The sequence below is a fragment of the Hylobates moloch genome, unplaced genomic scaffold (genome assembly GCF_009828535.3).
Source record: "Hylobates moloch isolate HMO894 unplaced genomic scaffold, HMol_V3 SCAFFOLD_14, whole genome shotgun sequence".
NCBI lineage: Eukaryota > Metazoa > Chordata > Mammalia > Primates > Hylobatidae > Hylobates > Hylobates moloch.
The window spans coordinates 69,631,476-69,658,537 of record NW_026652289.1 but is presented as its reverse complement, the minus strand read 5'-3'; the positions used below and the strand labels follow the sequence as shown (position 1 = coordinate 69,658,537).

Genomic DNA, 27,062 nt, shown 5'->3' with positions numbered 1-27,062 from the left:
AATTCTTATAACAAATCCTAATCCACAACTCGGAAAGCCACACCGTCAATACCATCTCAGATGGTTGCAGGGGCAGGCAATTTTCCAAATAAATGTTTTTCTGTCGTGTATAAAACTGTCTTGAATTTGAAAGATTGTCTCTTCCTTGCATACCAAAAATACCGAACACAGTAAAAGATATGAGCAATAAATAGCCCATATAGTATGATGACATTTATAGAATCTGATAACACTGCCAAATTTCCACGAAGTTGTCCAAGTATGGTGGCTCACGCCTGTAATCCCAGCACTTTGGGAGGCAGAGGATTGTTTGAGCCCAGGAGTTTGAGACCAGCCTGGCAACACAGTGAGACCCCATTCTCTACAAAGAATAGCTGAGTGTGGTGGCATACACATGTAGTCCCAGCTACTGTAGTAGCCTGAGATGGGAGGATTGCTTGAGTCCAGGAGGTGAGGCTGCAGTGAGCTGTCATCACACCACTGCACTCCAGCCTAGGCAACAGAGTGAGACTCTGTCTCAAAAAAAAAAAAAAAAAAAAAAAAAGGAAGTTTCCAAAAAGTATATAAAATCCCATGACTAAGTTTTGGCAAGTAAATGAGTCATCAGAAAACACAACATCATAATTTGAAAGTTATTAAGATGATCAAATGATAAATACAAATGTAGAAATCTTTATTCCACTTACTTCTTAAATATAAATGGGATGACAAGTGATCAAACTGATCAGATACAGAAGATTTCGAGGATGGATTAAAAAGATTTTCCTTGCTCTTCAAAAAGAAATTTACTGTGTCCAGCTGACGATTTTCTATCCCGGCCTGAAATGAGGAGGAAAATAAAAATCAGAAAAAAATTACAATAGGAAAAAAAATCAGGATTCAGATTTTTAAACAAACTTTAGAATTTAATGTGGTGAGACTACAGGAGGCAAAAGACTGTATGAGTACGTGGGCTCCAGTTAGGATTTTGAAAATGACTGATTATGCAATCTGGGGCAAAACTCTGTAACCTTTCTTTTCCTTTCTTTTTTTTTTTGAGTCAGAGTTTTGCTCTTGTTGCCCAGGCTGGAATGCAATGGCATGATCTTAGCTCAATGCAACCTTTATCTCTCAGGTTCAAGAGATTCTCCTGCCCCAGCCTCCCGAGTAGTTCGGATTACAGGTGCCTGCCACCATGTCCAGGTAAATTTTGTATTTTTAGTAGAGACAGGGTTTCACCGTGTTGGCCAGGCTGGTCTCGAACTCCTGACCTCAAATGATCCACCTGTCTTGGCCTCCCAAAGTGCTGGGATTACAGGTGCGAGCCACTGCGCCTGGTCCAATTTCTGCTTCAACAGAAAAAGGAGGTTATTAGACTACAAAATCTTTCCAGCTCTACCATTTTATAATTCTACAATTCAAAGCTAAATATTAGGGATTACTCTTACAATTAAGTTATATTCTATTTGAATTAAAATGTTATGGCAGTACAATATAAAGTCCTACTCTGTCACCCAGGCTGAGGTACAGTGGCATGATCTCAGCTCACTGCAACCTCTGCCTGCTCAGCATAAGTGATTCTCGTGCCTCAGCCTCCAGAGTAACTGCGACTACAGACATGCGCCACCACACCCAGCTAATTTTTTTTTTTTGTATTTTTAATAGAGACAGGTTTCACTGTGTTTGGCTAGGCTAGTCTCGAACTCCTGGCCTAGAGTGATCCACCCAACTCGGCCTCCAAAATTGCTGGGATTACAGGCATGAGCCACCGCACCCAGCCAGATTCTCAGTTGTCTTTTTTGAGACAGAGTCTTGCTCTGTTGCCCAGGATGGAGTGTAGTGGTTTGATCTTGGCTCACTGCAATCTCCGCCTCCCAGGTTCAAGTGATCCTCCTGCCTCAGAGTCCCAGGTAGCTGGGATTACAAGTCTGAACCACTACACTCAGCTAATTTTTGTATTTTTAATAGAGACGGGGTTCCACCATGATGGCCAGGCTGGTCTCAAACTTCTGACCTCAGGTGATCCTCCCGCCTAGGCCTTCCAAAATGCAGGGATTACAGGCGTGAGCCACTGCACCTTGCTGCATTCTATATTTTTAATAAAAATAAAATAAACATTTTTTTTTTTTTTAAAGTATGATGGCGAAATATGGTGGCTCATGCCTATAATCCCAGCACTTTGGGAGGTCGAGGCAGGTGGATGAGCTGAGGTCAGGAGTTTGAGACCAGCCTGGCTAACATGGTGAAATCCCATTTCTACTAAAAACACAAAAATTAGCCAGGCATGGTGGCAGGCACCTGTACTCTCAGCTACTCGAAAGGCTGGGGCAGGAGAATCACTGGAAGCCGGGAGGTGGAGGCTGTGGTGAGCCGAGATCATACCACTGCACTCTAGCCTGGGCAGCACAGCAAGATGCTGTCTCAAAAAAACAAAAACAAAAGAGCACGTGGCCTGAGAAGCCTAAAATATTTACCGTGTGATCCTTTACAAAGCTGGTGGGGCACAGTGGCTCATGCCCGCAATCCCAGCACTTTGGGAGGCTGAGGCGAGAAGATTGAGCCCAGGAGTTTGAGACCAGCCTGGGCAACATAGTGAGATCCTGTTTCTAAAAAGGTTTTAGTAGAGACCTTGTCTCTACTAAAAAAAATAAAAAAGTAGCTGGGTATGTTGGCGCACACCTGTAGTCCTAACTACTGGGGATGCTGAGGCAGGAGGGTCTTGAGCCCAGGAAGTTGAGGCTGCAGTGAGCTGTGATTGCATCACTGTACTCCAGCCTATGCAACCCTGTCTCAAAAAAAAAAAAAAAAAAAAAAAAAAAAAAAAAAAAAGCCGGGTACGGTGGCTCACTCCTGTAATCCCAGCACTTTGGGAGGCTGAAGCAGGTGGATCACCTAAGGTCAGGAGTTCAAGACTAGCCTGACCAATATTGTGAAACCCTGTCTTTACTAAAAATACAAAAATTAGTCGGGTGTGGTGGTGTGCGCCTGTAGTCCCAGCTATTTGGGAGGCTGAGACAGGAGAATTGCTTGAACCCGGCAGGTGGAGGTTACAGTGACTCAAGATTGCGCCATTGCACTCCAGCCTGAGTGACAGAGCGAGACTCCATCTAAAAAAAAAAAGAAAAATTTGCCACCCTTAGTGTAAAGCATTGTGCATAAGAATCACCTGGAGAATTTGTCAAGCTGTGGACTGCAAAACCCTGCCCCTAGACTTTCTAATTCAACAGATATTGGGAGGGGCCTGACAATTTGCATTTCTAATCTACAGGTCATGGTGAACTGCTGGTCCAGAAACCAGATTTTGAGAGACAATGGGCCAAAGTTCTGGGTGTTAATATACCAAGGGAGGTGAGACATACTGGTGGGAGTTATGTTGGAGGAAGAAAAAACAGGACAAACCTAGGGTCCATGTGAGGTGACACCCACCAAAAAAAGATAAACTAGAAAAAATTACTGGCCCCAGGGGAGACTATAAACAAACTATGCCTTTGTTCTGAGTGATGGGAGTAAAAACTAAATTATCAATGAATAGAATATTCTTGTTCTTATATATACTAAAGTACTTAGAGTGAAGGATTACAAAGTTTGCAACTTTAAAACAGTTAAGCAAAAAAAAAAAAAAAAAGTACAATTAAAACAAATGTGGTTTCATCCTGGCTACCATGGTGAAACCCTGTCTCTACTAAAAAATACAAAAAATTAGTCGGATGTGGTGGCGGGCACCTGTAATCCCAGCTACTCAGGAGGCTGAGGCAGGAAAATAGCGTGAACCTGGGAGGCGGAGCTTGCAGTAAGGCGAGATCGTGCCACTGCACTCCAGCCTGGGCAAGAGTGAGACTGTCTCAAAAAAAAAAAACAAAAAACAAAAGACAAATGTGGTTTGGGAGGCAGGCAGGTCACTTGAGGTTAGGAGTTTGAGACCAGCCTGGCCAACATGGTAAAACCCCATCTCTACTAAAAATACAAAAATTAGCCAGGCGTGGTGGTGCACACCTGTAATCCCAGCTACTCGGGAGGCTGAGGGAGGAGAATCGCTTGAACCCAGAAGGCAGGGGTTGCACTGAGCAGAGATTGCATCATTGCACTCCAGTGTGGGCAACAGAGCAAGACTCCATCTCAAAAAAAACCAAAAAACCAAAAAAACCCCCATAAATGTGGTAAAATGTTAATAGTTGGTGAATCTAGGTGAAATTTAACTTAATGTTCATTTTACTAATTTTTGAAGTTTTTCTATAGATTTAAAAATTTTCAAAATCACACATATAAAAACAATGACCAAATAGTAATTCTAAAAATAAAAATTTAAATTAGGAACAGATGTGTTTAATAGCAGATTAGACACAGGTGAAGAAAGAATTCGAGCACTGGGAGATATGAAGAAATTATCCACAATGTAACAAGGTCTCATAGCGGTTAAGAAGGATTGAGCAAAGTGTCAACAGTCTAACTACTTCTGATTGAAAGACCAATGTGACAAACGGAAGATACATTTTGTTTTCCTTTTTTCTTTGGAGACAGGATCTCACTCTGTTGCTCAGGCTGGAGTGCAGTGCCTCAATCTCACTCAGTGCAACCTCCACCTCCTGGGTTCAAACGATTCTCCTACCTCAGCCTCTCAAGTAGTTGGGATTACAGGTGTGAGCCACCACGCCCCGCTAATTTTTTTGTATTTTTAGTAGAGATGGGGTTTTGGCATGTTGGCCAGGCTGGTCTCAAACTCCTGGCCTCAAGTGATCTGCGCATCTCGGCCTCCCAAAGTGCTAGGATTACAAGTGTGAGCCACTGCGCCTGGACTGGAAAATACGTTTTCAATTTTCAAGCACATGGAACTTTTATTAAAACTGAGTAGTCATGTGCCACGTAACAATATTTCACTCAACAACTGGCTACATTTACAATGGTGGTTCCCATAAGATTATCATAGAGCTGAAAATTCCTACAGCCTATTATTTACTATGCTATACTTTCGTTATTTTAGAATGTACTCCTTATTTCTTTTTTAAGCTGGCTATAAAACAGCCCCAGGTAAGTCTTTCACGGTATTCCAGAAAAAGGCATATGAGACGATAGCTCCATGCATGTTACTGCCTCTGAAGATTGTCCTGTGCGACAAGATGTAGAGGTGGAAGACAGTGATATCGATGATCCTAGGCCTAGGATATGTATGTGTTTGTGTCTTCATTTTCAGCAAAAAGTTTAAAAAGCAAAATAAATGGTGGAAAATGAACCTAAATACATAATGTCTAATGTGGTTAAAAAAAAAAAAACACAACAATAACATGAATAGGCTAAGAGTAAATGAAGTTAAAGCATTCAACGGACCTGTATTATTCAAAACAATTAGTTATTAACTGTAGATCTGAGCTGGGTGTGGTGGCCACGCCTGTAATTCCAACACTTTGGGAGGTCGAGGCGGGTGGGTCACTTGAGGTCAGGAGTTCATGAGCAGCCTGCCCAACATGGTGAAATGCCTCTACTAAAAATACAAAAAATTAGCTGGGCATGGTGGCAGGTGCCTGTAATCCTAGCTACTCAGGAGGCTGGGGCACAAGAATCACTTGAACACAGGAGGTGGAGGCTACAGTGAGCCAAGATCGTGCCACTGCACTCCAACCTGGGGGACAGAGCAAGACTCCAGCTCAAAAACAAACAAACAAACAACGACAAAAACACAACCCCCCCCCCACACACAACAAAAAAACAAACTTTAGATCTGATAACTTAAGTATGTACATTATATTCCCTAGGATAGCTTCTTAAAGAACAGAAAGTGAATAATTTCTAAACTAGTATAGGGCAGAAAGGAGCTCCTGGAGTGCTTGTGATGTTTTATTTCTTGACCTGGATGGTGGTTACAAGAGTTTTTGCCGATAATTATTTGTTGGCCAGGCGCAGTGGCTCATGCCTGTAATCCCGGCACTTTGGGAAGCCGAGGTGGGTGGATCACCTGAAGTCTGGAGTTCAAGACCAGGCTGGCCAACATGGGGAAACCCCGCCTCTACTAAAAATACAAAAATCAGTTGGGCGTGGGGATGCATGCCTGTAATCCTAGCTACTAAGGAGGCTGAGGCAGGAGAATCGCTTGAACCCGGGCTGCGGAGGTTTCAGTGAGCCGAGATTGTGCCACTGCACTCCAGCCTGGGCGACAGAGCGAGACTCCGTCTCAAAAAAAAAATAATAATAATAGTAACTATTATTATTTGTTAAACTGTATTCTGCGTATGTTTTTACATATTGTATTTCACAATACAAAAATAAAAATGTATTAATGTGGTTCATTACAGTAACAAATTAAAGGAGACTATTCATATGATTATCTCAATAGATACAGAATAGGCATTCAATAAAATCCAATACCCATTCATGATAAAACCTCATAGCAGGGAACATAAGGGAACTTAAACTTACAAAGGGTATCTTAAAACACACACACACACAAACACAGATACACATACACACACACACACACACACACACACACACACAGAGATGGAGAGAGACAGAGAGAGAGAGAGAGAGAGAGAGAGAGAGAGAGAGCGCTCTACTCAGGAATAAGGCAAAGATTACTTCTGGATAATGTTATACTAGAGATCCTAGTACCCCAATTAAGAAAAAAGGCGGTGGCTAGGTGTGGTGGTTCATGCCCATAATCCCAGCACTTCTGAAGGTCGAGGAGGGAGGATTGCTTGAGCTAGGAATTTAAGACCAGCCTGGGGCACATGGCAAAACCCCGTCTCTACAAAAAAATAAAAAAATTAGCTGGGTGTGGTGGCGTGCAACCTTAGTTCCAGCTACTCGGAGGCTCACATGGAAGTATCCCTTGCAACTGGGAGGCGGAGGCTGCAGTGAGCCAGGACTATGCCACTGCACTCCATCCTAGGTGACAGAGACCTGGTCTCAAAAAAAAAAAAAAGTGCTAAAAAGTACATACAAGGATTTGAAAAGATGAAAGAAAACTATATTATTCTGATGTTATATGCATATTAACTATATAGAAAACTCAATAAAATCTAACAAATTATTAGGATTAATTTAACAAATTTGCTGGATATAAAAATCAATACACAAAAATTAATTATATTTCCTTACACTGTCAATTAACAAAATGTAATTTAAAAAATACCACTTAGGGTCAGGCATGGTGGCTCACGCCTGTAATCCCAGCACTTTGGGAGGCTGAGGCGGGCGGATCATGAGGTCAAGAGATCGAGACCAGCCTGGCTAACACAGTGAAACCCCATCTCTACTAAAAATACAAAAAATTAGCCAGGCGTGGTGGCACGTGCCTGTCGTCCCAGCTACTCGGGAGGCTGAGGCAAGAGAATCGCTTGAACCTGGGAGATGGAGGTTGCAGTGAGCCAAGATCACATTACTGCACTCTAGCCTGGGCGACAGAACGAGAGTCCGTCTCAAAAAAAAAAAAAAAAAAACAACACTTAGAATGAACAATACTTATAGTATTTAAATATACACACAACACACACACCAAAAATAAAGGAAAAGATGCCAAGCTTTTAATGGAAAAATTGTAAAAATTGTAATGTTTTATTGAAAGACATTAATGAAGACCTGCCCCCCGCCCCCAAAATGACAAGAGAGACTATGGATATAAAGATTAAATATCCTAAAGATGTCATTTCTTCCCAACTTGATATATAGATTTAATGTAATTCTAATATAAATCCTAACAATTTTTCATGAAACTTGACAAGCTAATCTTAAAAAGTAAAGATTAAGGAATAGACAACAATAAAGGCACCCCTGAAGAATAAGGGAATTTGCCCTAATTAAAATCCTCGATAATAAAGGCAAGATGGAATTGGCCTAAGGAAAGGCCTATGAACAGAATAGAGAGGTCAAAAACAAATTCATGCATATGTGGAAACTTAATATATGACACTCAAGACATTTCAGATCAGCAGTAAAAGACAGGACTTTTTTATTTTTTATTTTTTGAGGTGAGTCTCATTCTGTCGTCAGGCTGAAGTGCAGTGTTGTGATCTTGGCTCACTGCAACCTCCACCTCCCAGGTTCAAGTGATTCTCCTGCCTCAGCCTCCCGAGTAGTTGGGACTACAGGTGTGCACCACCATGCCCAGCAATTTTTGTATTTTTAGTAGAGACAGGGTTTCACCATGTTGGCCAGGATGGTCTCGATCTCTTGACTTTGTGATCTGCCTGCCTTGGCCTCCCAAAGTGCTGGGATTACAGGAGTGAGCCACCACGCCCGGCCAGGACTTTTCAAAAAAGTGCTGAGACAAATGGTTTTCAGTATGAGAAAAAATTAAAATAGCCCATATCATGTATAAGTTTTAAATGGATAAAGAACTTAAATGTGAAAATCATAATTTACAGCTGGGTGTAGTGGTAGGTGCCTGTAATCCCAGCTACTTGGAAGGCTGAGGCAGGAGAATGGCTTGAACCTGGGAGGCAGACATTGCTGTGAGCCGAGATCTCTCCACTGCATTAAAAAAAATTCATAATTGAAAAACTTTTAGGAAAAAACGAAAACTATATAATTTAAGGACAGATGTCACAAATAGCATTAGTCATAAAGGAAAAGACAGATTAATTAAATTCCATTAAAATTAAGAACTATATTAAAGATTCCACGAATTAAGTAAAAAGACAAGCCACAGACTAGAATACATCCACCACACAAACAACAAAGAATTGGTATCTACAGAATATCCAACACTACAAACCAATAAGAAAAAGAATAATACCCCAAAAGAAAAATAGGCAAAAAACTTGAACAGTTACTTATGAAAGAAAGAAAACCCAAATATCACACACACACACACACACACACACACACACACACACACACACACGCTAAACCTTAATCAGGGAAATGCAAATGAAAATCCATCATACCATCATACTGGAAAAAATGTTATAAATCAAGTGCTAGCAAGAACATGAAGAACATGCAACAATGAGAACTCATATACACTGCTGGTGAGAGCGTAAACTGATAAAACAATTTTGGAAAACTAGAGTATTATCAATAAAAGATGTGCATGCCATATGATCAAGCAATTCTGCTTTCACCCTAGAGACACTCTTGCACATGTGCTGCAGCAGATACATGAGAAACTTTACAGCAACACTGCTTGTTAACAGGAAAAAAAAAAAAAAAAAGGAAACAACACAAAGCTGGATAAAGACATATTATACAGTGGGATACTATACAGGGGTGAAACTGAATGAACTATAGTTATACACATTAAACATGGATGAATCAAAAAAATCATGTTGAGTCTCAAAAAATATATATACAGTGCCAGGCATGGTGGCTCACACCTGTAATCCCAGCACTTTGGGAGGCTGAGGCAGGAGGATCACCTGAGGTCAGGAGTTCGAGACCAGTCTGGCAAACATCGTGAAACCCCATCTCTACTAAAATACAAAAAGTTGCCAGGTGTGGTGGAATGTGTCTGTAATCCCAGCTACTCAGGAGGCTGAGGCAGGAGAATCGCTTGCACCCAGAAGGCGGAGGTTGCAGTGAGCTGAGATAGCTCCACTGCACTCCAGCCTGGGTGACAGAGTAAGACTCTGTCTCCAAAGAAAAAAAAAAAAAAAGAAAAGAAAAAAATATATATGTAAAATATATAATATATATATATACACACACACACATACACAGTGGTTCCATTTTATGCAAAATTCAACACTAGCTACAACTAAAAAGCATTATTTGGGGATACATTTATATGCAGAAAAATAAAGAAAATCATGAGAATGGTTAAAAATTTCAGAATGGCTGGGCATGGTGGCTTATGCCTGTAATCCCAGTGCTTTACCAAAGCAGGAAGATCGCTTGAGGCCAAGAATTCGACACTCACCTGAGAAACAAAGCAAGATTCCATCTTTACAACAACAACAAAAAATAAATAATAAAAATTATCTGGGTGCAGTTGTATGCACCTGTAGTCCCAGCTACTTGGGAGGCTGAGGCAGGAGGATCACTTGAGCCCAGGAATTCAAGGTTACAGTGAACTATGATCACACTACTGCACTCCAACCTGGGTGACAGAGCAAGACACTGTCTCATTAACAAATAAATAAATAAAATTTCAGAAGAGTGGTTAATTCTGAGGCTAGGCAAGGTAAGGGACTAGGATCGGGCAGCGCATACACATTCAAAGATAGCCATGATATTCTATTTCTTGCCTTGATGGTGGATACAAGAATATTTGTTTTATTATTGTTATCACTTAAAATATATATTACTCATTCATTTTTATGTAGGAGGAGACCGGGCCAAAGCAATGTTGTACATACAATGCAATACTAATTAAATTCACACAGAGACATGTGCACTGTGTAAGGGGAGAGGCACCGTGTGAATTAAAATCCTGGTGCTACCACCTATGCCCATGTATAGCTGAATTAGATTTCCTAACCTCTTTGTGCTTCAGCTCCCTGATCTATAAAATGGGGCTAACAGTATTAACCCTATAGCGTTAATAAGAAAATTAATGAGATAACACTTGTCTATTATTAACATAGAAAAAATAACTATAAGGAAATAACACCCAAATAGTAAACATGATTACTTCTGGATGGTAGATTTACAGAAGACTTAATTATTTTTCTTACAATGATATTTTAGAGTATATAAAAATAAGTTTTTCAACAAATGGTCTGGGACAACTGAAGATCCACAAAAGAATGCAAAAGAATGAAGTTGGCCTCCTCCTTCATACCATATAAGAAATTGAACTTAAAGTGCATAATAAACCTAACTGTAAGAGCTAAAACTATAAAAGTCTTGTAAGAATAAATCTGCACCGTCTCAGATTAGGCAATGCTTTCTTAGATTCAACACCAAAAGCAAAAATGACCCCCTCATCCGCCCCAAAAAGATACATTGACTTCATAAGACTAAAACACTTCTGTGTTTCAAAGGACACCATCAAGAAGGTGAAAAGCCAAAAAAACTGAGGAGGAACTCCTCCCCAACTCATTCTATGAGGTCAGCATCATTCTGATACCAAAACCTGGCAGAGACACAACAAAAAGAGAAAACCAGGCCAATATCCTTAATGAATATAGATATAAAAATTATCTGGCTGGGCGCGGTGGCTCACGCCTGTAATCCCAGCACTTTGGGAGGCCGAGGTGGGTGAATCAAGAGGTCAGGAGTTTGAGACCATCCTGGCTAACACGGTGAAACCCCGTCTCTGCTAAAAATACATAAAGAAAATTAGCTGGGTGTGGTGGCGGGCGCCTGTTGTCCCAGCTACTCAGGAGGCTGAGGCAGGAGAATGGCGTGAACCCAGGAGGTGGAGCTTGCAGTGAGCCGAGATCGCGCCACTGCACTCCAGCCTGGGCGACAGAGCGAGACTCCAACTCAAAAAAAAAAAAAAAACAAAAAAACAAAAAAAAACTAGACAAAATACTAGTGAACTGAATCCAGCGATACATCAAAAAGCTAATCCAACAGAATGAAGTAGGCTTTATCCTTGGCATGCAAGACTGGTTCAACATATGCAATCAATAAATATGATTCATCATATAAACAGAAGTAAAAACAAAAACCATTGCTTGCTCCTCAAGTAATCCTCCCTTCAACATCCCTTCATGTTAAAAACCCTCAACAAACTAGGCATTGAAGAAACATATCTCAAAATATCAAGAGCCATTCATGAAAAACCCATAGCCAACATCATACTGAATGGGCAAATGCTGGAAGCATTCTCCGTGAGAACCATAACAAGACAAAAATTCTACTCTCACCACTCCTATTCATCATAGTACTGGATGTCCTAACCAGAACAATCAGGCAAGAGAAAGAAATAAAATGCCTCCAAATAGGAAGAGAGGAAGTAAAACTATCTCTGTTTGCAGCTGACATGATTCTATACCTAGAACACCCCATAGTCTCTGTTCAAAAGCTCCTGGATCTGATAAACAACTTTAGCAAAGTTTCAGGATACAAAATCAATGTAAAAAAAAAAAAGTCAGCAGCATTTCTATACACCAACAACGTCCAAGCTGGGAGCCTAATAAAGAATGCAATCCCATTCACAAAAGTCACAGAAAGAATAAAATACCTAGAAATACAGTTAGAGAGATGAAAGATCTTTACAATGAGAATTACAGAACAATGCTGAAAGAAATCAGAGATGACACAAACAAATGGAAAAACATCCCATGCTCTTGGATAGGAAGAATCAATATTGTTAAAATGGTCATACTGCCCAAAACAATTTACATGTTCAATGCTATTCCTATCAAACTACCAATGACATTCTTCACAGAATTAGAAATAACTATTTTAAAATTCATATCGATCCAAAAAAGATCCCGAATAGCCAAAGCGATCTTATGCAAAAAGAACAAAGCTGGAGACATCATCACTTCTCGGCCTTTTGTCTAAGAACAATTGCAGCTGCAGGCTTCACATTACCTGACTTCAAACTACACTACAAGGCTACAATAACCAAAACAGCATAGTACTGGTACAAAAGCAGACACACAGACCAATAGAACAGAACAGGGAGCCCAGAAATAAAGCCACACACCTACAGCTATCTGGTTTTCCACAAAGTTGACAAAAACAATGGGCAAAGAACTCCCTATTCAATTAATGTGCTGGGATAAAAGGCTAGCCATATGCAGGTGATTGAAACTGAACCCCTTTCTTATACCATATACAAAAATCAACTCAAGTTTGATTAAAGACTTAAAAGTAAAACCTAAAAGTATAAAAACCCTGGAAGATAACCTAGAAAATACCATTCTGGACATAGGCCCTGGCAACGATTTCATGACAAAGACACCAAAAGCAACTGCAACAAAAACCAAAAATTGACAAATGGGACCTAATTAAACTAAAGAGCTTCTGCATAGCAAAACAAACTATCAATAAACAGACAACCTAGAGAATAAGACAAAATATTTGCAAACCATGCCTCTGACAAAGGTCTAGTATCCAGAATCTATAAAGAACTTAAATTAACAAGCAAAAAATAACCCCATTAAAAAGTAGGCAAAGGACAGGAACAGACACTTTTCAAAAGAAGACATACACATGACCAACAAGCATACGAAAAAATGCTCAATATCACTTATCATTAGAGAAATGCAAATCAAAACCACAATGAGATACTATCTCACACCAGTCAGAATGGCTATTATTAAAAAGTCAAAAAATAACAGGTGCTAGCAAGGTTGCAGAGAAAAGGGAAAGCTTATACAATGCTGGTGGGAATGTAAATTAGCTCAGCCACTGTGGAAAGCAGTTTGGCAATTTCTCAAAGAACTTAAAGCAGAACAATCATTCAACCCAGCAATCCCATTATTGGGTATATAACCAAAGGAATATCAATCATTCTACCATTAACATACATGCACACATATATTCCTCACAGCACTATTGACAATGGCAAAGACATGGAATCAACCTAAATGCCCACGATTGGCATTTAGGTTGGCAAACTAGTGTATTAGTCTGTTCTCACACTGCTATAAAGATACTACCTGAGAAGGGAGGTTTAATTGACTCACAGTTCTGCATGGCTGGGAGGCCTCAGGAAACTTACAATCATGGCAGATGGTGAAGGGGAAGCAAGGTATGTCTTACATGGTGGCAGAAGAGAGAGCACAGGGGAAAACTGTCACTTTTAAATCATCAGATCTCTTGAGAACTCACTATCAGGAGAACAGCATTGGGGAAACCGCTCCCATGATCCAATCACCTCCCTCCCTTGACACATGGGGATTACAATTCAAGATGAGATTTGGGTGGGGACACAGAGCCAAACCATATCAATTGGATAAAGAATTTGTGACACATATACACGATGGAATACTATGTAGCCATAAAAAAGAGTGAGGTCATGTCCTTTGCAGCAACACGGATGGAGCTAGAGGCCATTATCCTAAGTGAACTAATGCAGGAACAGAAAACCAGATACTGGGTGTTCTCACTTATAAGTGGGAGCTAAACACAGTACACGTGAACAAAAAGAAGAGAACAACAGACACTGGGGCTTACTTGAGGGTGGAGGGTAGGAGGAAGGTGAGGAATGAAAACTACCTATCAGGTACTATGCTTATTACCTGAGTGATGAAACAGTCTGTACACCAAACCCCCATGATATGCAATTTACCTATGTGACAAACCTGCAAATGTACCCGAACCTAAAATAAAAGTTAAAAAAATTTTAAAAAGGTGAAATAACAACCCAAAGAATGGGAGAAAGTATTTGTAAATCATGTATGTCATAGGGTCTAGCATCCAGAATATATACAGAATTCTTAGAACTCAATAAAAAGACAACCTAATTTAAAAAGGGGCTAAGTAATTCGACAGACATTTCTCCAAAGAAGACACACAAATAGCCAATAAGCATATGAAAACATGTTCAACATGTTTAGTCATTAGGAAAATACAAATGAAAACCACAATGAGATGCCATTTCATTTTGACTTCACACTGACTAGAATGGCTGCAATTAAAAAACAAACAATAACAAGTGTTAGCTAAGACATGCAGCTAGCAGTACCGTCATACATTGCTGATGGGAATGTAAAATGGTGCAGTCACTGTGGAAGTTTAGGGATTCCTCAAAAATAATAAATGACCCAGTAATTCCATAGCTAGGTATATACCCAAGAGAAATGAAAACATATGTCAACACAAAAACTTGTACACAAATGTCCACAGCAGGATTATTCATAATGGCTAGAAAGTGGAGACAACCCAAATGTCCACCAGCTGATGAATGGATAAACAAAATGCAGTATATATTGATACAATGGAATATTCAGCCACAAAAAGGACTGAAGTTGTAGTGACACATGCTACAACATGGATGAACTCTGAAAACATGCTAGGTCAAAGATGCCAGTCACAAAGGTCAAATATTTTATAATTCAATTTACATGAAATGTCCAGAATAGAAAAATCTAGTCAGAAAGCAGATTGGTGTTTTAAGACTTGGAGACAACAGGAAATAGGGAGTGGCTGCTAATGGTTATGGAGTTTCTTTTTGAGGTGATGAAAATGTTCTAGAGTTAGTGGTGACGGCTGCACAACTCTGAATATACCAAAGGCCATTGAATTGTACACTTTAAAAGGGTGTATTTTATGGGTATGTGATTTATATCTCAATAAAGCTGTCATTTAAAGAAACTGGCACATAACATTATTAACTTCAGGGACTGTGTAGTATAGCAGAAGGTACCCTGCCCTTGATTCTAGCTCCTGTCTTTATTAATATGGCTCTGGGTCACCCACTCAATCACTGAAAGCCTAAGTTTCTTCATCTGTAAAATAAAAAGAATATAAACTACCCAATCTGTCTCATGTGGTTGTTTTGGGACAAAATTAGATATTCCATGTAAAAGAGTGTTTGTGAATTATAAAATGCTAAATAAATTCAGGTTATGCCTCTTCTGAAGTTGGATTAGAATAGTAGGAAGCAGGCCGGGTGCAGTGGCTCACTCCTGTAATCCCAGCACTCTGGGACACAGTGGGTGAATCACTTGAAATTAGCAGTTCGAGACCAGCCATGGCCAACATGGCAAAACCCTGCCTCTACCAAAAAATACAAAAATTAGCTGGGCATGGTGGCGCGTGCCTGTAGTCCCAGCTACTGGGGAGGCTGAGGTGGGAGAATCGCTTGAACCTGGGAGGTGGAGGTTGCAATGAGCTGAGAATGCACCACTGCACTCCAGCCTGGGCAATAGAGTGAGACTCTGTGTCCAAAAAAAAAAAAAAAAGTAGGAAGCATAAGGTAGGAATAAAAGATCATTACTGTTCAAGCCTTCCATAGCTTATTTCCACTTCATTTAGTCTCATTAGCTTAATGTTGCATCCATTTCCTGTACCTTTTTCTTATTATTTACTACAATCTTGTATCTTTTAAAGCAAAAAGGGTAAACTGCTAAGCAGTTAGGGTAATGAAACAGCCAGAACTGTTTAAATAGATATGCAAAGGCTATAGTTCTTTTTGCTGCTAAATTAAATGAATTCTCTCAAATCCTAAGTTGAATAAAAGTATGTAACACAAAATAATTAAGTAATGTTCTTGGGCATTTAATTTTGTTACCTCTAGTGCATGTATGGGAATTGAGCACCTTCCCCAGCCATTGAGATGACAAAGAGTGTCCACAGTGCTGGCACTTCCATGGATCATGAGTCTGTTTAAAAACTCTTCTTGAGTCAAACCAAACAAAATCAGAGACAGTCCATTCTCTACAGGAAAAATAAAAGTTAGCTTTAATAAATCAGATTAGATCTTAGGATTATGATTTAGAAAATGATTTTTAATTACCCAATACTTCAGTACTATAATTACAAATATATTTACTGGATATCATGTACTATAATGATCTTAACTCATCATGGTTTTTCAAAATTTTTATAGGAGAGTTTTGTGGGTTTTTCCTTTTTAGAGACAGAGTCTCCCTCTGTTGCCCAGGCCGGAGGGCAGTGGTGTGATCATAGCTCACTGCAGCCTCAGACTCCTGGGCTCAAGCAATCCTCCCACCTCAGCCTCCAGAGTTGCTGGAATTACAGTTTCGTGCCATCACACCCAGCTAATTTTTAAAAAACTGTTTTGCTAATTTAAAAAATTTTTAGAATTGTTTTGTAGTGATAGGGTTTCACTTTGTTTCCCAGGCTGGTCTCAAACTCCTGGCTTCAAGTGATCCTCCCACCTTGGCCCCCCAAATGCTTTGATTACAGGTGTGAGACACTGCACCCACCAAGAAAATTTGTCTTTAAAACACTGACCATAAGGCAAATTCTTATAAGAGCAATGCATTTTATGAAATAGCACTAAATTAGCCAGGCACAGAGGCTCCTGCCTGTAATCCCAGCACTTTGGGAGGCCGAGGTGGGCAGATCACCTAAGGTCAGGAGTTTGGGACCAGCCTGGCCAACATGGTGAAACCCCATCTCTACCAAAAATACACAAAAATTTAGCCAGGTGTGATGGCGGGCGCCTGTAATCCCAGCTACTCGGGAGGCTGAGGCAGGAGAATCACTTGAACCTGGGAGGCAGAGGTTGCAGTGAGCCAGATCACACCATTGCACTCCAGCCAGGGAGACAAGAGTGAGACTCCATAAAAAAAAAAAAAAAAAAGCACTAAACTCCACATTTCTACTTTATATTTAATCTTGCATAATCCAATCCTGGAACCTTTAATCATTTATGGATGTCAGATTTCTGGTTTACTATTATAAAATAAAATAATTCATAGCATATTCCTGACACATAGAAATACATGATTACCAAAATTTGGGTATAGAAGAAACACATGGTTAATTCCAATCACAACAGTCAATACCTTTGCAGAAGATGAATTATGTGGTGAATGAATGCATATCTGAAATATCAAAACGTCCCATGCGTAGAGGGGCAAAGCAGGTAGTTAGAGAAGTGCAAGAAAAACCTAATCAGAAATAAAATGGCTCAGGCCAGGCATGGTGGCTCACGCCTGTAATCCTAGCACTTTGGGAGGCCAAGCCAGGAGGATCACTTGAGCTCAGGAGTTTGAGACTAGCCTGGGCAAGGTAGTGAGACCTCATCTCTATTAAAAAATAAAAGTACAGCCAGATGTGGTGGCTCACACCTGTAATCCCAGCACTTTGGGAGGCTGAGGCAGGTGGACTGTTTGAGGTCAGGCGTTTGAGACCAGCCTGGCCAACACAGCAAGACCTCGTCTCTACTAAAAATACAAAAATTAGCTGGGCGTGGTGGTGCGTGCCTGTGGTCCCAGCCATTCTGGAGGGAGGTGGAGGTTGTGGTGAGCCCAGATCGCACCACTGCACTCCAGCCTGGGCGACAGAGTGACACTGTCTAAAAAAAAAAAGTAAATTAAAAAAAAAAAAGAAATAAAATGGCCCATCTAAGAGAACTGAAACTCACTGCCAACCCCTAAGTTACTATGCAGGAATGCAGACCCAGTGTTGCCAGATCTTATAATTTTTTCTTTTTTTTTTTTTTTTTTTTTTTTTTTTGAGACAGAGTCTTGCTCTGTCTCCCAGGCTGGAGTGCAGTGACACAATCTTGGCTCACTGCAACCTCCGCCTCCCAGGTTCAAGCAATTCTCCCGCCTCAGCCTCCCATGTAGCTGGGACTACAGGTGCCGGCCACCACACAAGGCTAATTTTTGTATTTTTAGTAGAGACAGGGTTTCACCATATTGGTCAGGCTGGTCTTGAACTCCCGATCTCAGGTTATCCACCTGCCTCAGCCTCCCAAAGTGCTGGGATTACAGGCGTGAGCCACCACACCCGGCAGATCTTATAATTTTTCAGTAACAGCTGGAAATTAGAATTTGTGTGAAATCCTCTAATTCTGAATGTTTATAATCTTTTTTAAAAGCCTAGACAGTGCAAGCCAAGCAAAATAAATATACAGTTCATACATGGCCCATGAGCAGCTAGCTTACAACCTCTGCTTGTGAAGTCAAATGAACACTCTTTGGGTTAAAAATAATAATAAACTTCATTTCTCTCAAACTTTCTCTTAGTATCTTAGCATTTAGCTGGGCAGAAAAGACGTTAATTAAAAGCCAAACGTATGAGACACTATTACCAAGAATAACAAGAAACTTCCTCTATAAACAATTATAATACCACTTAAAGGCAAGAGCAGGCACTGAGGCAGAAGTAAAATACAGCAGGAAAGCATACATCTCAGCAATGGATTTCAATCTAATACAGGACAGTCTCACCTGTCAAAACAAAGCACAGTTGCTGGTCTCCACTACTGTCTACAGGAATACACTTTGTGCCAAGGGAAAAACACTGCATGTCCTGGGTCTCCAAATCCCAGAGGGTAATGGTATAGCCCATCCTTTCCACTTTCCAAATAAACAGTGCAGTGAATCCTGTCACAGACACACATTTAAGCTCTATGGCTTCCTCTTGTTCACTGATGTGCATTATTTCCCATGATCTTCCTGGATCACTGGTCTTGGCATGATCTTTCTGTAGAACATTATATTGCCCGTGCATTATGTCCTGTGGAACGAAAGCCCAGCTCTGCACACTTGTACTGTGGTTACCAGATTCAGGTGACTCCCAATGCAAAATATCCTGGAACCATGGAGCACAACAGGAAACCTCCAGTTTGGAGTTCTTTATTGTTTCACTCAATGATGATAGTTGGGCTTTCCAAGACCTGGAAAACAAGGTAAAATATAACTTAAAACCTGTCACAGTAAAAGGCACTATGTAAAACACTAAACCAGGGCAAAGATGTTCTTAAGAAAAAAAAGTATCTATCAAATAAAGACCTTTAATGAAAGGGTACAGTGTCAGCATGATAAAAAATAAGAACAATAAACTAAATGAAAAGGAAGTTTCTGTACCTATCAATTTGGAAGGAAAACTTGGTCAGTTTCATGTTGTAGGCAGAGTTAACAGGATCATCTTCATCTATCCCCTTAGGTCCTTGAATAGGAAGGTCTTCTAGTATTCTTTCACACAGTAGGTGTCCTGGGTGTTGCCTACATTTAAAAATAATGATACACATATGAAAAAATGATGATCAAACCCAAATTTGTGTTACTATTCCTGCTGTTAAAAATAAGAGATTACAGAGAAGGAATAGTACAACAAATTCCCCAGAAGAGAACTCCTTATCTCAAATAGAGTGAACTGTAAGAATTTTACTCTATTAAGGGCAGTTAGCTTGATAAAGCAGTAAGAACACTTACTGTCTACTATATTTCAGATGTTATGCTAAACACTTCATACAAACTCTTATTTAAGCCTCTCAACAACCGTGTGAGGTAAATATAACCCCATCTTATAGACTTGGAAACTAAGCTTCAGAAACACTTTGAAACAGACTAATGTGACCATCAAGTCTAGTTTTTTGGTTTTGTTTTGTTTTTTTTTTTTTTTTTTGAGACAGAGTCTCACTCTGTCACCCAGGCTGGAGTGCAGTGGCGCAATCTCAGCTCACTGCAACCTCTGCCTCCCGGGTTCAAGTGATTCTCCTGTCTTAGCCTCCCAAGTAGCTGGGACTACAGGTGCATGCCACCACGCCTGGCTAATTTTTGTATTTTTAGTAGAGACAGGGTTTTACTATATATTGGCCAAGCTGGTCTCAAACTCCTGAATTCCAGTGATCTGCCTGCCTCGGCCTCCAGTCTAGATTTTAAAATTACTCATTATCCTGCCACCACAAAGTCAGATTTAGGCTGAGACCAGAGGAATGCATGAACTAGAAGGCAAAGTATGTGTGTGGGTATAGGTGGGAGAGTATATGTGGAAAAGGGGGCTGTTACATTTGAGATACAAAGAAGGCTAGGGTGGCTAATGTATAGAAAATGAGAAGTTAGATGGAATGGGATGAGGCTAGAAAGATGGCTCAGGGCCCCACAGGCTATTACAAATTTAAACTTTTATCTGAGCGGGGAAAGGAACCTGAAGGCGGCTTTCAAGCAGAAAAGCAATATGAACAGATGCAGAAGAGTAGCTAGGGGAAGAAGGGGAAGGATTTTATCTCCTCGAACACTTACATTATTAAATATTAATCCTTTAAACAACTTGAAGGTAATTTGTTGACACAACCATATGACACTGTCCCAGGATGATGACGAAAAGAAGTTAGAGAAGGTAGGGCAAAAATGAGAAGATGCATGAGAAAACAGTTCCCCCATCAACAAAATAAAAGGTAGATACCCCTGCCCCAGATGTTAATGCCTGGCTACACCTCTGATAAAATATGCATTTTAACAACATCACTCTTAGCTACTCTATTGTGGATGGATTTGAGGGGGTAAGAATAGGCATGAGGAGATCAAGTAGGAGACTATTAAAATAGTTCAATTAAGAGATGATGGTGGCATAGAGTGACGACAGAAGAGTTGAGAAAAGTGGACAAACAAAAGAAACATTTAGGAGACAGAATGGCTAGGACCTGATGATTAACTGGATGTGGATATAATACCAGAAAGAAGTTGAAGATACAGTAGTTCCCTCTTTTGCACAGCGGATACATTCAAGACACACAGTAGGTACCTGAAACTGCAGACAGTACCAAATCCTATCATACAGTTGACCCTTGAATATCACAGGTTTGAACTCCATGGGTCCACTTATATGATTTTTTTTTCCAAAAATATATTGGAAAAATTTTTAGAGATTTGCAACAATTTGTTTAAACTCACAAATGAACCATGTAGCCTAGAAATATATTTTTTTCAGACAGGGTCTTGCTCTGTTGCCCAGGCTGGAGTGCAGTGGTGCAATGACAGCTCACGGTAGCCTTGATCTCCTGGACTCAAGCAATCCTCCTGCCTCAGCCTCCGGAGTAGCTGAGACCATAGGCATGTACTACCATGCCCAGTTTAGCCTAGAAATATTTTTTAAAATCAAGATTAAGTTAGGTATGTCATGAATGCATAAAAGTTACATAGTTGCTACTCTATTTTATCATTTTCTACCATAAATTATGCACAAATTGGCTGGGCATGGTGGCTCATGCCTGTAATCCCAGCACTTTGGGAGGCTGAGGCAGGTGGATCACTTGAGGTCAGGAGTTCAAGACCAGCCTGGCCAACATGGCGAAACCGTTTCTACTGAAAATACAAAAATTAGCAGGGCGTGGTGGTACATGCCTGTAATCCCAGCTACTTGGGAGGCTGAGACAGGAGAATCACTTGATCCCAGGAGGCGGAGGCGGAGGTTGCAGTGAGCCGAGACTGCACCACTGCACTCCAACCTTGGCAATAGAGCAAGACTCCATCTCAAAATTAACAAAAAAACCCCACAAACTTATTATAAAAAGTTAAGATTGGCTGGGCGTGGTGGCTCACGCCTGTAATCCCAGCATTTTTGGGAGGCCAAGGTGGGTGGATTACCTGAGGTCGTAAGCTCAAGACCAGCCTGGCCAACATGGTGAAACCCCATTTCTACTAAAAATACAAAAAATTAGCCAGGCGTGGGTGGTGGGTAATCCCAGCTACTCAGGAGGCTCAGACAGGAAAATCGCTTGAACCCAGGAGGCGGAGGGTGCAGTGAGCTGAGATCGCACCATTGCACTCCATCCCGGCCAACAAGAGCGAAACTCCATCTTAAAAAAGAAAAAAAAAGTTAACATTTATCAGAACCTATGTACACACTTACGGACTGTACATGATACCACTGGAAGCCAAAGAAAATGTAAACAAATGTCAAGATGCAGTATTAAATAACTGCATATAATTAGCCATAGTATATACTGTACTGCCGTAATAATCTCATAGCCACTTCCTGTTGCTATTGCAGTGAGCCCTAGTAAGTATCTGCTTAAAATGCCATGTGATACTAATAATCTCTGTGTGAGCATTTCTTCTCTCCAGTAAATTGTGTATCACAGTAAAAAGTGATCTCTCTAGCTGGCATGGTGACGTGAACGTATAATCCCAGCTACTCAGGAGGCTGAGTTGGAGCACTGCTTGGGCCCAGGAGTTTGAGTCCAGCCTGGGCAACATAGCAAGACCCTGTCTCTAAAATAATAATAACATAATTTTTAAAAAGTGATTTCTTGTGGTTCTCATGTATTTTTCATCATGTTTCGTGCCATACCATAACCTTATATAACACCATGGGACCCATATGAAATGTAATGCTGGAAGTGCTCCCAAGTAGAGAAAAGTCATGACATTGTAAGAAAAACATGAATTGCCTGACATGTACCATGGGTTGAGGTATGCTGCTGCTGTTGCTTGCCTTTTCAGACAGACTACTCATCTTGTAAACAGATTATGTAATAGAGTATCAATACAGTACAGTATTGTAAATATATTTTCACTTCCTTAAAATTTTCTTAACATTTTCTTTTCTGTAGCTTACTTTATAGTAAGAATACAGTATAATACATATAACATACAAAATATGTGTTAACCAACTGTTTATGTTATCAGTAAGGTTTCTGGTCAACTGTAGGCTATTAGTAGCTAAGTTTTGGGGGAGTCAAAAGTTACGTGTGGCATTTTGATCGTGCAGGGGGATGGCATCCCTGAGTTGTTCAAGGGTCAACTGTACTGTTTTTTCCTATGCATACATACCTATAATAAAGTTTAATTTATAAATTAGGTCCAGTGAGGGAGTAATAACTAATGATAGGACAATTACAACAATATACTGTAATAAAAGTTATGTGAATGTAGTCTTTCTTAAAATATCTTACTGTATGTAATATTTCCGGACCACGATTGACCAGGAGAAAGTGTAACTGTGGATAAAGGTAACAACTATATAAAAAAGGGAGGAAATGGAGAAAGGCCCCTAAGAAGGATGGAAGGAATGGGATCTAAAGCACACACAGAGGGATGGGCCTTCATAACAGGCAAGGTCATCCAAGAAAAGTTGGGAATGAAGAGATTAATGGAGGTTTGAGGAAAACAGAGAAGGTTTAAAAATACAGTTGTAAAGAATGGGCTCATGAAAAATCACTGTAAAATTTCCAGGCAACATTAAGACCAATTAAAGGTACTAAGTGTGAACCTAGAGTGGTATCAATTTTCTTGTGTTGTTTTCTACAAGTACTCAGCTGTCTGACTGTAGACACTGTGAAGGCAGAAAAAAAGATTTCAATCAGGGTTGAAATTTTGCCAGACCAAGTGCTATCAAAGGGCAGGAGCAAGAGTTTAGAGTACATGCAAGAAAGTAACTGGTATGATGGATCACAGAATCTATGCTGGAAAGAGAGGGAAGTGAAGACAGGAGGGGGTAAAGAGTGGAAGGCCAATGAACTGGAAATTCCAGTTAGGTCAGAGGACAGGTGAAGTGGGAGTACTTGAGTAAGCAAGCTGGAAAGTTTGGGAAGTTGTGGTTAGAGACCGAGATGTAAAAAGTAGTGACTTGGGGGAGGGGCGACTTCAAATATTGACAAAGCCTAGGGTATGGCTGTGGAGGTGGAAAGCTAGGGCAAACTGGAAGAAAAAGTCATTGACAATGAATTTAAAGAACAAATCATGAACTTGGGTTCTCAAGGAGCTTATAAACTCTATGGGAAACATGAGAAAATTAGGGAAATAACATGTCTATACAATTGAGTGCTAAACTGTCGTTTAAAATTGTGTAATTTTGATTTACATGACATAACCCATATATAACATATAAGTCAAATCAAAATCAAAACTTTGATGAACATGTAAAAATATAAAAGGCAGCCAGTGGTCAGTTATACATATTATTCAGTAACTACTTTACAATGTATTAGCTAGAACATGATCTAACTGAATAGAAAAAGAAACACTAGTTAAAAAAAAAAAAAAAGAACAAGGATATTTTTAACCTCTTATCCATCTAATTATTTACCTCAAATTAGAAACTGCAGTCATCTACATACCTGAAATACAAATTTAAGTTAAGAGCAACTGCAGAGTTGGAGGAGCTGACAATCACTACAACATCGAGGTCTTGAGAAACTTTCAGTGAAGTAAATGAAGAAATCTTGGCTGGCTCCTGTTGCTGCTCATTACACATATCTTCTTTGTGAAGTGCTAAATCCACATGAGCTACATATGTACCATCCACAACATCAAAAATGTCTTTGAGTTAGAGTTAAAAGAAAATGCTAGTTTTGTAAGTATGCCTAACCATTTAAAGCACAGGTTGGGATAGAGCTATAGACTTTATCACTCCAATTTTGTAGGTATAACAGAAGAAGACTGAAAACTGAGGCAAGCCCCCATTATAACAACCAGATGACTATGAAGTTGGTGGCACAATAAAGAACCTGATACCAAGTTCTTCAATAATACCTGCTGAACATCTACTCTGGGCCGGGCCCAGAGGCACTGCTATTTTCCAACAGCACTGGCCAAGAGATGAGGTAAACCTACTATTTTATGTAACCCAATACTGTCTATCCAAAGCATTATCAACATGCAGTCAGTATAAAAACTGAGACGTTTTATGTTTTTCATCTATAAATACTCAAAGTCTGATATTTTACACTTAGAGCACATCTTAATTTGGATACTAAACTTTCATTAGAAATACCTGATCTGTATTGAGACTTCATAAAACTTAAGGCTGAAAGTTGGAACAACTAAAGTTGTAACAAACATCCTTAAAAGTTCTCTAATGACTGAACTGAGTATCAGCTTTTAACTCTAAAATAACAAAAATTAGCTGGGCGTGGCAGCCCATGCCTATAGTCCCAGCTACTCAGGAAGCTAAGGCACGAGAATCGCTTGAGCCCAGGAGGCAGGGGTTGCAGTGAGCCGAGATCACGCCACTGCACTCCAGCCTGGGTGAGAGTGAGACCCTGTCTCAGGAGAATAAAAAAAATCTAATTACACAAAATTAAGAATTCAATTCCCAAGTTATGCTAGCCAATTTCATATGCTTAATAGCCACATACGCTTAGTGCCTACTGTTTTGGACAGTGCAGTTCTATTACCTGGCAATAAAAATTGTTAATTTAGTATTTATGACATTTTTGCAAAAATTATATACCTATTACAAAATATAAAAACCATTATTTTAATTCAGAAATTAAAGTTCCAAAATCATATAAGGGGTAATTTGTCAAATCTTCAGAATAATTTTGCTGATGACCAATAAATCTACTGGAGACAAAGAACCCATAATATTTTCCAAGATCAAATTAATGTGGCAAAGCAAACATACATTAATATGATGGAAACATCATTAGAGACAAGAGGTAGACTATATTTATACATGAAAAGATATATATCATAACACAAGCATTTTTTTTTTTTTTTTTAAGACAGAGTCTCAGTCTGTTGCCCAGGCTGGAGTGCAGTGGTACGATCTTGGCTCACCACAACCTCCGCCTCCCAGGTTCAAGCAATTCTCCTGCCTCAGCCTCCCGAGTAGCTGGGATTACAGGCATGCACCACCATGCCTGGCTAATTTTTTTGTATTTTTAGCAGAGACAGGGTTTCACCATATTGGCCAGGCTGGTCTCGAACTCCTGACCTTGTGATCCGCCCACCCCGGCCTCCCAAAGTGCTGGGATTACAGGCGTGAGCCTCCGCGCCCGGCCACATAAGCACATAGTAGATATTCAAGAAATACGTTTTGAATAAATAGGTAATGCAGAGAATATACAATTTTAAAAGAACACAAATAAGTATGGTTAATACTATTAAAAATGTATATACTGGAAAACATTCAACTAGAATATAAAGTAATACACAATTTAGTATTTTAAGTTTATGAGGATCTTTTTCCATGAAAAGTTTTACTGAAAAACTAACCACGCTTCCTATATCCCAGCTCCCAAAACTAAAGCCTAAAAAGGCTCATCTTTATAGGTGTTCTTCTCCTCTACATATCGATCAACACTTCTACCACCAAGGATACAGATCCAGCCTAAACTACTCAAAACAAAAAGAATTCCTCTGCAGAGCTGCGTGTCAATAATCATGTCCACTGCCTGTGCAGGCAAGGGTAGCGTGAAACAGTTGAGTACTCTAATTGCAGCATCTCTTTCAGGAAATACAATATGTAGGATGATACATTTGTTGATGAACAATAATGATGTGTTATTGTGAAATGACAGGATTCTCAAAGACAATAAGGAAATACCTACAAAACAAAAGGATATTATTTCAAACTCATTGGTCACAATTTTACAACTAGTACAGTTGATTTTATAAACCTAATACAAAAAAGTAAAACAAAAAAGGAACTGGACTTAGTCTAACTTTACGCAGTTAGCTTCACACCCACCTAAGGAAGTAGTCACTGGGAGGTGGGTAAGAGGATGAATAAAGATGGCCTACAATGTCCCTGGTTCCATTTATGCTAGTCTGATAGCACACTAGAACGAATATTCAAAAAAGCCAACTTACCCATGGGACTCCATAAGAGCACTTTTTTTTTTTTTTAAAGAAAAAAAGAAGAAACCTTATAATCAAGGGTGAAGAGTATGTTACTGCTTTAAAAATAGAGGCCTGAGTGCTTTGATTTCTGCTCCCTGCAGTCAACAGCTCTATAAGCAGTCTAGATGAGCACCATCCAAAAGAAATATAATGTAAGCCACATACATGACTTAAAATTTTCTAGCAGGGGTGGCTCATGCCTATAATTCCAGCACTTTGGGAAGCCCAGGTGGGCTTCATGGCGAAACCCTGTCTCTA

General features: G+C 39.9%; 1 protein-coding gene across 10 annotated transcripts in view; it reads right to left on the bottom strand.

The window, feature by feature from the left end:
* The window catches only part of SPG11 (SPG11 vesicle trafficking associated, spatacsin), a 118,647-nt gene that overhangs the window by 87,842 nt on the left and 3,743 nt on the right, over window positions 1–27,062 (bottom strand). For all 10 annotated transcript variants that reach the window (XR_009209854.1, XR_009209856.1, XR_009209855.1 and 7 more), the window contains exons 3-8: window positions 26,284–26,508; window positions 24,296–24,497; window positions 19,320–19,457; window positions 18,681–19,129; window positions 16,046–16,191; window positions 687–819 (exon numbers count right to left, since the gene is read on the bottom strand). Coding sequence is in view for 7 of the 10 variants with exons in the window: in XM_032175459.2 (XP_032031350.1) it covers window positions 687–819; window positions 16,046–16,191; window positions 18,681–19,129; window positions 19,320–19,457; window positions 24,296–24,497; window positions 26,284–26,508 (1,293 nt within the window). In the remaining 3 variants the exon portion in view is untranslated. The remainder of the gene's footprint in view (window positions 1–686; window positions 820–16,045; window positions 16,192–18,680; window positions 19,130–19,319; window positions 19,458–24,295; window positions 24,498–26,283; window positions 26,509–27,062) is intronic.